The sequence below is a fragment of the Sus scrofa genome, chromosome 14 (genome assembly GCF_000003025.6).
Source record: "Sus scrofa isolate TJ Tabasco breed Duroc chromosome 14, Sscrofa11.1, whole genome shotgun sequence".
Taxonomy (NCBI): Eukaryota; Metazoa; Chordata; class Mammalia; order Artiodactyla; family Suidae; genus Sus; species Sus scrofa.
The window spans coordinates 34,420,178-34,433,262 of NC_010456.5; the positions used below are offsets into that span (position 1 = coordinate 34,420,178).

Genomic DNA, 13,085 nt, shown 5'->3' on the forward strand with positions numbered 1-13,085 from the left:
TTGGAAAACTGAAACCCCATTGATAGTTTCCTTTCTATGTACTAAAATCTTGATTTTTTTTTTTTAAGTTTCAGTTTCAGTTCTGAATTTTAACTGGTATAAAATTGCATTAAAAATTTCACATCTGTAAATAAATGGAAATGTTTTTCAAATTTCAAGTCTTTGCCCAGTAGATAGGTACACTTACCAAGTTCTAAGTGATGATAACTCTAAATATAAAGTAATACATTTTTATTTTAGGTTGATTATTTTTTCATGTCTCAAGTAAGCCCTGATTATAAATAACCTTAAAAAGCAATTAGATAATACTGTCTGATTCCATTTGCATGGGATTTTTTTTTTCTTCCTATGAAGTCTCACTACTAGATAAAATTTGTCATTGAGCAAACCTCTTCCAGTCTCCTTTAGCTGCACAGTACATGGATTCATACCCAAAATATTCACTTTTCAGATATAGTTCCCCTAACCTTTATTGTATTAGTGAATTTACTTCAGTTTTTCCTTGTTTTTGTCACATTAACACAGTCTTAGTTTTAAATTTTAAAAGCCAGCCAAATGTGAGAGATTTTATTTTCAGCAAAAGTCAGTCTCAACTTTTTAAATGAATAAAATGTCTTAAAAAATGCCTTTGTAGAGTCCTGCTATTTTGGAAACTGTAGCTTGTGGATACCTTGTTTTTGTAATAGATACTTTTACCTTAGTGCTCATACACAAATTTCTTTTTAATATGTGCTTATTCTCTTTGCATTTTGGCATTGATTAAGACTCTTGGGGAGTTCCCATGTGGCTCAGTGCATTAAGGACCTAATATTGTCACTGCTGTGGTGTAGATTCAGTCACTGGCCTGGGAACTTCTGCAAGCCATGGGTGAGGCCAAAAAAAAAGACTCCAGGGTTGAATTCTTTTTATATCAAAGGTATTGTTTGTTGTTGAAATTAGAATTTTTTTAATTAGGAAAAAGCCATTGTTATACATTTATAAGAGGAGCTTCTTTAATTTCATTTAAGAAATTGATTAGGCTTTTTTCTCTGAAGTTGGTAACCTGGTTTTACCAGAGTGGATTCCAATCTTTTACTTCAGAAACACTGCTATAGCTTTGTTGGGCCATGATGATATTATTATAGAACCAAAATAGTTTACTTACATCAGGAGTATTACCCCGATGCAGAGCCCTGTTATTTAAAAGAAAGCTAGTATTAGCTAATCTTTTATTTATTTATTTATTCATTTATTTTTGTCTTTTTAGGGCCACACCCAGGGCATATGAAAGTTCCCAGGCAGGGGTCAAATCAGAGCTACAGCTGCCTGCTATGCCACAGCCGCAGCAATGCAGGATCCGAGCGGAGTCTGAGACCTTACACCACAGCTCAAGGTAATGTCGGATCCTTAACCCACTGAGCAAAGCCACGGACAGAACCTATATGCTCATGGATTCTAGTCGGGTTCGTCACCGCTGAGCCATGACAGGAATGGCTAGCTAATTTTTTAATGTCTTATATTTATTTTTCCGAAAAAATTTTAGAAAATTATCTAGTTTTAAATTTCTTTCTTTCTTTCTTTCTTTTTTTTTAATGTCTTTTTGCCTTTCCTCGAGCTGCTCCCTCGGTATATGGAGGTTCCCAGGCCAGGGGTCTAATGGGAGCTGTAGCCGCTGGCCTACACCACAGCCACAGCAACGTGGGATCTGAGCCGAGTCTGTGGCCTACACCACAGCTCACGGCAACGCCAGATCCTTAACCCACTGAGCAAGGCCAGGGATCGAACCCACAACCTCATGGTTCCTAGTCATATTCGTTAACCACTGTGCCACGACGGGAACTCCTCTAGTTTTAAATTTCTTAAGAAAATTTGAAGGAAAAGATTATTACCTATGCGATTGTAGTTTTCAGGTGTGCTTTCAATGAACTGCTGTGTTTTGAGTATGGAGAAGATATATAGAGAAAATTGTAAGACAAAGCAACCTTTATAGATATGTGTATGTGTATATGTAATCCATTTTATTATTATTGTAAAATAGGAAGGTATCATTTTGAAAGTAAAAGTCTCTCTTAAGGTTAATTTTTTTTTTTTTTTTGGTCTTTTTATGGCCACACCCATGGCACATGGAGGTTCCCAGGCTAGGGGTCGAATCGGAACTGTAGCTGCTGGCCTATACTATAGCCAAAGCCACGCCAAATCCGAGCCACGTCTGTGAACTACACCTCAGCTCACAGCAGTGCTGAATCCTTAACCCACTAAGCAAGGCCACGGATCAAACCCTGCATCCTCATGGATACTAGTTTGGCTCATTAACTGCTGAGCCATGATGAGAACTCCCGTTAGGATTCATTTTAACGTCCGCAGCGCTGTTCAATACAATAGCCACTTTTAAAAATTTAAGTTAATTAAAATGAAGTTTAAAATTTACTTCCTTAGTCAAACTGGCCACCTTTGACATGCTCCCATATATGATGTAAATACAGAACATTTACATCTTCATGGAAAGTTCTGTCAGGCGCAATCATTTATCAGATAATCCAGAGATTATCACTTATGTATATTCTGGTATAAATTCTTTCATAATTTTTTCTACACATACAATCATTATTACTATTTTGCAAAAGTAAGATCATACTCTACAGCTTATTTTTGTTGTGATACTGTATATTCATATTGATTACCTAATTCTTTTAATGTTTATGTTATGATTGTACCATATTTATGATTCTCCATTGGAGAATCTTCATTCTACATGATGAAAACAGTGTGGATATTTTGGAAATATGACTTGCTTTGATTGCATATATATTGTTAAACCTTAATCCTTTTTTATATTATAGCCTTTGCATGTATATGGAAAGGGATAAAAAGAAGCTGTACCTTGAAGTGGAGTAGAAATATCTAACTAGCCTATCAAAAGTTGCAGCGTATTTTACACCATTATATATAGAATGGATAAACAACAAGGTCCTACTGTATAGCACAAGAAACTATATTCAATATCCTGTGATAAACCATAGTGGAAAAGAATATAAAAAGGAATGTGGGGAGTTCCCGTCATGGCGCAGTGGTTAACGAATCCGACTAAGAACCATGAGGTTGCAGGTTTGATCCCTGCCCTTGCTCAGTGGGTTAACGATCCAGAGTTGCCATGAGCTGTGGTGTAAGTCACAGACGCGGCTCGGATCCCACGTTGCTATGGCTCTGGTGTAGGCCGGCAGCTACAGCTCCAATTAGACCCCTGGCCTGGGAACCTCCATATGCCACGGGAGCGGCCCAAGAAATGGTAAAAAGACAAAAAAAAAAAAAAAGGGAATGTGTGTATACATATATAATATATATAATAACATGTATATACATATATAACTGAATAACTTTGTACAGCAGAAATTAACACAATATTGTATGTAAATCAACTGTACTTCAGTTTTTAAAAAGTGTAGCATCTTTGAGTTATGAGAATGAAATGTGAAATGTTATCAAAGTCTCTAGTCAAATATTTAAGTTAAACTGGCTGAAACATCATTCATTATTTTTAATTTTTTTCCCTACTCTTTTAACACAGGCCACAAATGCTCACACCAATGAGGTGGTGGCAGTTAAGAAAATGTCCTATAGTGGAAAGCAGGCACATGAGGTATGTTAAAGATACTGTGTACCCAAACTGACAAGTTAGCATGAAATTGATGGTGGAAACATGTTTAAACATTTCTTTATCACGGTTTTTTTCCCCCTTCTTGTGGAGCATATAAACTTTCCTAATATTCTACCTCAGTCATCTATTAGTAGAATAGAATATGGATTTGTATAATGGATTTTTTATAATATTTTTGGTGGTTGATTTAATTTACATGTAGTAAAACAAGAAATAACACAAGTTTAAATAGCTTCTTTATGTATTAAACATTTTCTTTGATCATTTAAAATAATGAAAAGAATATTATATAGGTATACTTGAAATTAAAATCTATTTTTGTCCTTCTGATTTAATAGAAATGGCAAGATATTCTTAAGGAAGTCAAATTTTTACGACAACTGAAGCATCCCAATACCATTGAATACAAAGGTTGTTACTTGAAAGAGCACACTGCTTGGGTGAGTCAAAGAAGCTCCATTATCTTTTTTTTTTTTTTTCAGTTAAAATTTTTTTCTTTTTCTTTTTTTCTACTATCTCTTTGGTCTGGAAAATTACCAGCCCCATTTCTGCTCATTTGACTTTTGTTACCTGTATTTTTCATTTGATACTATCTCAGAGTATGCTGTATTGTACATATTCTAAAAGTTTAAATAGGACATCTAGCCATTGGGAAATTTTATTCTATAAACACTTAATGAAAAGATAGTAAAAAGTTAACATCATTTCATAATGATTTATTTGCAAAAGTGAAAGGCAAAGCCTTTTATTCGGATCCTAGAATTTTTATCTGCTATTTCTCATCCCCTACTCCAGTTCCCCCAAATTTGGAATTGTGTTTGATATTACCATTACTGTCTAAATTTTTACCACACAGGGCCTAGATTATGATTAAATTGAAGTGGTCCATTCCATCTTCTTTGTATATTTTTCTTTTATATGATTGTGTTTCTGATTTTAGCCTAGCACATTAGACATAGTGTAGAATAAGAAAATGCTATACCATGTACTTTATGGGATTGCACATTCCAGTTTATTCAATATAACTATCATTTATTGAATACCTAACATGTATAAGTCCCTTCCTGTATATGATCTCCACTTAGGGAATGGAATTTTTGTTCCCAGTTAGAATGTCAAACAGTAAACATAAATATAAATCTTTCTGCTCAAGCAACTCTTAAGATTTCTAGAGTCATTGCTTTTGTTCTGAGCAGAAGAAATTAATAAGAGGAGTATGTCATTATGTGAAAATCAATTCTCTGGCAATATCAGCTTTCTTAAAGGAGTCAAGAAAGGGATTTTGAGCGGTAGAATAAATATTACAAAATCAACTGCTAAATCTCCTGTGTTTCAAAACTTCAGAAAGTCCTCCAAACCCTTATTTGAAGCCCATTTACACTGAAATCACATAGAGTGCTAATAAGCTTGCTATTGGGTCTTTGTCTACAGTGATATGGTAGGCTGATTAGAAGGAGCTCATAGGATCTAAGCTGCTGGAGAGACATGCATACCGCCACAACTAATTTGACCTAATGAAGAATATTTGTGACAAAAATACAGAGTTAACATGTGATTTTATTTTATTTTTTATTTTAATTTTTTTGGTCTTTTTGTCTTTTTAAGGCCGCATCTGTGGCATACGGAGGTTCCCAGGCTAAGGGCCTAATCGGAGCTGTAGCTGCTGGCCTACATCACAGGCACAGCAATGCTAGATCCGAGCCGAGTCTGCGACCTACACCACAGCTCACAGCAACACTGGATCCTTAACCTACTGAGCAGGGCTAGGGATCGAACTCATTCATGTCCTCATGGATACTAGTTGGGTTTGCTAAACATGTAATTTTAAAAATAGAAACCTGACTATAAATATAACCACTCCATTCAGTTTTAAAGTTCTATGTTCATTTTCCACATACTCAGATTAAGCAAATTATGTATGCATATTAATCTAGGCCAGTTTAAGGAGTTAGAAAGTAACAGGGTTGAGAAATGTTTTCATCAAAACTAAGAAAAAAATAGTTGGTCAGTTATACTTTAATAAAGCTGAGGAAAAAATAAAAGAAAAATAGTGCACATAAAAGGCTAATGTTCAGGAGTACCTCTGTGATGTAGTGGGTTAAGGATCCAGCCTTATCACTGCTGTGGCTCAGGTTGCTACTATAAGATGGGAATTTCCACATGCCAGGGGCATGGACCAAAAAAAGGAGGGGGGTTAATGTTCATTATAGTAGTCTCATATCACTATAACAAATAAAATTAATTTTTATGAATGTGCTTATTTTTAATATCAAACAGAAAACTATAATAAAGTTTCTAAATTTTACCGTTTTTTTTTTTTTTTTTTGGTTTTTTTTTTTTTTTTTTTTTGTCCTTTGAGGACCGCACCTGCGGCATATGGAAATTCCCTGGCTAGGGGTCAAATTGGAGCTGTAGCTGGCTGGCCATAGCAACACCAGGTCCGAGCTGCATCTGTGACCTACACTGCAGCTCTCAGGCAATGCTGGATCCTTAATCCCCTGAGCGAGGCCAGGAATCAAACCCAAGTACTCATGGACACTAGTTGGCTTCATTATCACTAAGCCACAGTGGAACTCCCTCTGAATTTTACTTTTATTTATTTATTTTTTGGCCATACCCACAGAATGTGGAAATTCCTGGGCCAGGGTATAACCCATGCCACAGCAATGATCTGGGCCACGGCAGTGACAGTGCTGGATCCTTAACCCACTGTGCCTCAAGAGACCTCCCAAAGTTTCTACAATTTAAACTAAGTTTCTTGGAGTTCCTGTCGTGGCTCAGTTGTTAACAAATCCAACTAGGAACCATGAGGTTGCGATTTTGATCCCCGGCCTTGCTCGGTGGGTTAAAGATCCGGCGTTGCCATGAGCTGTGGTGTAGGTCGCAGACTTGGTTCAGATCCCTCATTGCTGTGGCTGTGGCTGTGGCTGTGGCCAGCAGCCACAGCTCCAATTCGACTCCTAGCCTGGGATCCTCCATATGCCTCAGGAGTGGCCCTAGAAAAGGCAAAACACACACACACACACACACACACACACACAAAATAAATAAAAAAATAAACTTCTAAGTTTCTCATTGGTTTAGATTGTTCCAGAAATGGAATAATATTAATATATTATGTATATTTAATTAATATGTAAATATATAATAAATTTAATAATATAGATGTGTATCTCCATTATTATGTATAATATATAATATATATGATATACCATATATTGTGTATTATATATCTTGCTATTAGAATAATTTAGAAAGAATATAAAATTATATATATCATGTATAATTATATATTATAACATGACATAATTATAATAATATATATCTCTTATTCTTCCAAATTATTCCAGTAATGCTAGATACACAATACACAAATGTTTTCACATTAATTATTTTTAATGAATGGAATCAATATGTTAATATGATAGGAAATTCATATTTCATAAGTATATCGTGGAATTACCTTGTGTTGTAGTATGTTAAGGATCCGGCATTGTCACTGCAGCGACTCAGATTGCTGCTGTGGCACAGATTTGATCCCTGGCCCAAGAACTTCCACATGCCACTAGCATGGCCAAAAAAAAAAGCATATTGGGAGTTCCCGTCGTGGCTCAGTGGTTGATGAATCCTACTAGGAACCATGAAGTTGTGGGTTCGATCCCTGGCCTTGCTCAGTGGGTTAATGATCCAGCGTTGCCGTGAGCTGTGGTGTAGGTTGCAGGCACGCTAGGATCCTGAATTGCTGTGGCTCTGGTGTAGGCTGGTGGCTACAGCTCCGATTAGACTCCTAGCCTGGGAACCTCCATATGCCGAGGGAGTGGCCTTAGAAAAGGCACAAAGACTAAAAAAAAAAAAAAAAGCATATTGTGTTTTTTAGAATAACTAAATAATAATTTGTAGAATGTGCATGCTCTTGTGTGTGTATATGTGGGGACTGGTCCCTGAGCATTCCAATTCTGACCTTGGCTATAAATCAGTAGTAGTCGGGGATATCTAAAATATCTAAGATGAGAATAAAGAAAGAGTTTTCTCATATTTGCATTTAAAAAGCCTCCCAACATTGCAAACCCAATAAATATCAATACTGTGTTAATAATATTATTTTAGAAATATTTTGAAACATAAATTTAAATATCCCATCTATCTCAGGAATTCAAGCAAATGTAATTATACATAGCAGGCTACATCTTTAGATTGAGTTCTAACCAATATTTTCTTGTTTAGAACTTTTTAAAATGTGAAAATAAGGGATTTACTACTTACTGGTTTATATTATTAACCAATATTTTCCAGTATCGGTTTTACTGGCTCATGTAGGTGGTTGCCACTTTCAAAGTTACAAAATTTAATTTATAGTGCAACCTAGCCACCTTAAATCCTTTTGAAATAAAGTGTGGAAATTAGTAAATGAATAATTGACACTCTCAGCTTGACTATTTACAGTGACTATATCCATATTCATTCCCCCTATAATCTTAGACCAACTCCAATTTCAAATAGGAAATAACAAAACCAGATGATTAAAAGATAAAAAAATCAATTACTAGTGCCAGATGACCAAAATTTAATCCAGTTTTGGGTAGATCAGAATTTTTATTCTTCTAATATTCTTAATTCCTTGGTTAGTTGGTTTTAGCAATTTCTTATTAACCATCATTATTCTGGTTATTATTTCAATCTGTTACAGTTGGTGATGGAATATTGCTTAGGCTCAGCCTCTGATTTGTTAGAAGGTAAGGATAAAAGCACAATCCCCTCCTTTCTATTTTATCTTGATCAGAATGTAATCTACTCTATTAAATCACACCTTGAGCAAACTAAATGGCTAATGACTTAAACTCAGTGGTTATGTGGATAAGCCATGCAAACTCTGTCTCTGCAGTCTTGGAAAATATCTGAGTAATGATTAGCAGCCCTCACACTGTTGTAGTGCATGGCCCATCCAGGGCAGGTACTACTAAAATGTTTGGGTAATATGGTACAGTATGTGTAGCCAAAAACATCAAATTCATGTGAATGTATAAAATAGAATTTGATGGTATCAAATTATATTGATTTTTAACCCTTCCAAATCTCTTGACTACCCAGTTCTCTACAGATAATGTTGTAACCAGATGCTGTGTTAAAATTTTACATTAAAAAAAAACTTTCTTATATTATTCTTGATCTCTGAATAGAAATTGCTTATTAGCTGCTTTCACAGATAATGAAAACCTGTAGTTAGAAGGGGTACTTATAGATGGCTTGTGGTAGAGGAGAATAATGCAACCTAAAACATTCTAGGCACTTAAAATGTCAGAGCAACTGGTAAATTTGAGCCTGGCCAATTGGAATCAGTGTAGCTTTGACTTACAACGGACAAGTAAATTAACAATTACTTGCAGTGAATATCAGGCTTTGTTTTATTCTATTTTGAAGGGTTTTTTGTTGTTGTTGTTTTTATACTAGCAGTTTCCTGTTATCTGACTATTTATCACCACTATTCTATAGAAAATATATATCCTGTGTATTTAGGTGAATGTGTTCCCAAATGATCATTTAAGAAAGTTGGTAATTCAGCCTGGTAGAGCTGTTTTAAGATAATAAAAATAGGAATGAAACTGATCATCTACCCCAGGCTTTCTTTTTTTCCTTCCTCAGTTCATAAGAAACCACTTCAGGAAGTGGAGATCGCTGCCATTACTCACGGTGCCTTGCATGGGCTAGCCTACCTGCATTCTCATGATTTGATTCATAGGTAAGATTAGAGACCAGTTAAATTTTCATTTCGGTTACAGGACTGTGTAGTCAAAGAACCTTGAAAATTAGTGCATGCTGCACTTGTTAGGGTGCCTAAGGATTTATGAGAAGCAAATAGATGGCTGCTGCTTCTGGATGTAAAGAATAATTGTCAGAATTTAGTTCCTATCTCTTGGTCTCTCCTATATATCCACAAAGACTTACATCATCTCTGTTCTATACATCATCTCTTATTTTCCAGGCTTAGTGTTACAAGGAAATTTGAGGAAGAGCCCAACAACCTTTTAATACTGTGTCAAGAAGAAAAGAAAGTTAGCCTTCCTTGCATGTATCTATTTCCTAGTTGACTTTGGTTTATTTTTTATTTTTTATTTTATTTATTTATTTGTTTGTTTGTTTGTTTGTTTGTCTTTCTGTCTTTTCTAGCACCATACCTGTGGCATGTGGAGGTTCCCAGGCTAGGGGTCTAATCAGAGCCACAGCTGCCGGCCTACGCCACAGCCACAGCAACACGGGATCCGAGCTGCCTCTGCTACCTACACCACAGCTCACGACAACGCTGGATCCTTAACCCACTGAGCAAGGCCAGGGATAGAACCCGCAACCTCATGGTTCCTAGTTGGATTCGTCAACCACTGAGCCATGACAGGAACTCCGTATTTCCTAGTTGACTTTGCTCTCCTTTTTCTGTTGCAGATAACAAGCCAATCTTATGTAAAATATGCTGTTTTATCAGTTTAAAATTTTTTACATTTCTTTAGTCCATATAGGTATTCGGGAAGTTATTATTGTCTTTATTTTGGCAAATGAAGAAATGAAGACTCAGATTTAAATAACTTGACTCTATTTTCCTAGTTATGTAATAAAGATTGAAACTCAAATTTTCTAACTCCTAATCTAAGGCTTCCCTCTTAAATTGTATTTTCTTTCTTTCCTTTTTTCTTTTTTTACTTTTTAAGGCCACACCCTGGGCATATGGAAGTTCCCAGACTAGGGGTAGAATTGGAGCTACAGATGCCAGCCATAGCCACAGCCACAGAAACACCAGATCCAAGCTAGGTCTGCGACCTACTGCACAACTCATGGCAACACCAGATCCTTAACCCACTGAGCGAGACTAGGGATTGAACCTGAAACCTCATGGTTACTAGTCAGATTCATTTCCACTGGGTCACTATGAACTCCCTTAAATTGTATTTTCTTTAGCATAACTCCACTTTGCTCTCTCCAGCCTTCTTCCCACCACTAACTTCTACATAAAGATGTTACCAATCTTTCCTTCTTAAAAAGAACTTCTAGTACAGTTACTTTAATGAATCGTGGCCAAGTAATGGAATATAAAGTTGGCACAAAGGATCTGATATGACTCAAAAAACAAAAGGAAAAAAATTTACATTTACTAGAGGAAGAAATGAAACTATTAGGTTATAGGTTCCCCTTTTGCATCTGTTTTAATCGCCCTAGAGTAACCACCACCAGTCACTGGTACATACTACAAAACAGAACTCCCTCAAGATAGGCAGACTAAAAATGCTGCTATAAATTTGGTTTATTCATAAGGATAAAGAATGAACCCAACCATGTCTAATAAATATTGCCAAAATTGATATATAATTGATAAAATTGATATAAAGTATAATGTCTGTGGATTTGGCAACTTTAAAATGTATATGCATATATGCCTCTATCTTTAGTATTAAGATGTCATTATTAAATGCCAACTTGTTTATGACAGTTTTGCCTGCTTCTGTTTAAAAGTTACAGTTCAGTTTTTTGTGACTCTCTTACCTTAAATTGCACATTAATTTAATATTTTATTTTATTTTACACTTTATCTTCCTTAATATGTAAAAGGAGTTGAAAAGACAAAAAAAAAAAAACCTTTTAGAAAATGCTCTTTTTAAAAAAATAAACTCAATGGAGTTCCTGTCGTGGCTCAGTGATTAATGAATCCGACTAGGAACCATGAGGTTGTGGGTTTGATCCCTGGCCTCACTCAGTGGGTTAAGGATCCAGCATTGCCTTGAGCTGTGGCGTAGTTCACAGACAGGGCTCAGATCTCTCGTTGCTGTGGCTCTGGCGTAGGCTGGCAACTACAGCTCCGATTAGACCCCTAACCTGGGAACCTCCGTATGCCGCTGGTGCAGCCCTAGAAAATACAACAAGACAAAAAATAAATAAATAAATAAATAATAATAAATTAAAAAATAAACTCAGTTCACTAGTGGCCTAGAGGGTTAAGGATCTGGTGTTGTTACTCCTGTGGCTTGGGTTGCTGCGGTGGCCCAAGTTTGATCCCCAGGCTGGGAACTCCCCTGTGCTGCAGTTATGGCCAAATAAATAAACAAAGTCATATTCTTATTGTTTTGATTTGAAAGGCAGGTCAGTATTCTAATTAAAGATATTAGAGAAAAAGTATTTTTCTGTTCTACAAGAAATAAATAATGTTTTTTAAGTTCCCTCTGTGAATATCTAATGTCATGAAGAAAGGAAGTGCATTTTTAAGGGAAGACTTTCGGAAAAACTATTTTGGGAGCATTTGAACCTTTCATTTTCAACTTTACATAAGTTTTCTTCATTCCCTCTGCTTTATCCTTCCACTGCCCATTAACATACAGTTTAGTTCTTAGTACTCATTACACTTCATGCCTTTCATAAAGAGAATAAGGAGTATATCCACATCTTCTCATTCCAAATTTTCATACTGAAGATTGAATTCTTTTAAATCACATTTTTAAAACTTTTTTGCTGCATAAATTATCTAATAGCTTTAGTAGTAACTACTTGAGATTTTTTTGTAATAATACAATAGAAATGCAATTTCCTAACCCCTAATCCTTGTTTGTTTTGATCTTTCAGGGTCTTCTTTTTACTGTACAGTGTTATTTTTAAAATAACACCTTCTCTATAACATGTACCCTCAAATGCCTTAGAGTGGCAGTTACAATAAAAGGCAGAGAGAAAGGGTCACAGGCATGAAAGAAAAGGTATGTGTGTAGTTGAGGTGTATTGGTAGGTAGTTAATACAGAGTCATTGAAGGTTTGTTTAGACTCCAAAAATGTCATGAAATTTGGAAAAGAAAAAAAAGGCAGTTACAAATGGCGCAAATTTTCCCAGCACAAGGAATACTATTGGTGACTGGATTTAGCAGCTAATATGCTTTTGTAAGTATAGCAAACGAGTAGGTTTCCTTGTCTGCGGTGTCTGCCTTTTTTCTCATTGCATTCCCTCCCTCTGAAGAAGCTCTACCTTTTAGTAATTACTATGACCTACCAGTAAGTACACCCAGGAATCTGGGCCCCCTTACAACATTCAGTAATTACTAAATCCCCTTCTGGCTATCTGAGCAAGTTTTTTTTTTTTAATAAACTTTTTCTCTTATTAATTGCATGCTCTGACCTATTCCATGATCAAAATTGAAAAGTAATTTTCTAACCCTTTTATTTTTTCCTATAGGGATATTAAAGCAGGAAATATTCTTCTAACAGAGCCTGGTCAGGTGAAACTAGCTGATTTTGGATCTGCTTCAATGGCTTCTCCTGCCAACTCCTTTGTGGGCACACCTTATTGGTACGTGGAATTAGAAAACATGACATGGTTTTTAAATATGCATTTATAAGCAAGATGGACTCATAGCACTGGTTTTGGTTTTGTCTGGGTGGGTTTGTTTGTTTTTTGACAATGTCTAACCATATGCCTCAAAAGAGATTT

At 35.7% G+C, this 13,085-nt stretch overlaps 1 protein-coding gene across 3 annotated transcripts in view; it reads left to right on the forward strand.

Moving 5' to 3' along the window:
• TAOK3 (TAO kinase 3) overlaps nt 1-13,085 on the forward strand; it is a 192,219-nt gene that overhangs the window by 98,162 nt on the left and 80,972 nt on the right. For all 3 annotated transcript variants that reach the window (XM_001924400.7, XM_021073054.1, XM_003483429.4), the window contains 5 exons: nt 3,545-3,616; nt 3,973-4,074; nt 8,322-8,367; nt 9,275-9,371; nt 12,831-12,944. In XM_001924400.7, coding sequence (XP_001924435.2) covers nt 3,545-3,616; nt 3,973-4,074; nt 8,322-8,367; nt 9,275-9,371; nt 12,831-12,944 — 431 coding nt within the window. The remainder of the gene's footprint in view (nt 1-3,544; nt 3,617-3,972; nt 4,075-8,321; nt 8,368-9,274; nt 9,372-12,830; nt 12,945-13,085) is intronic.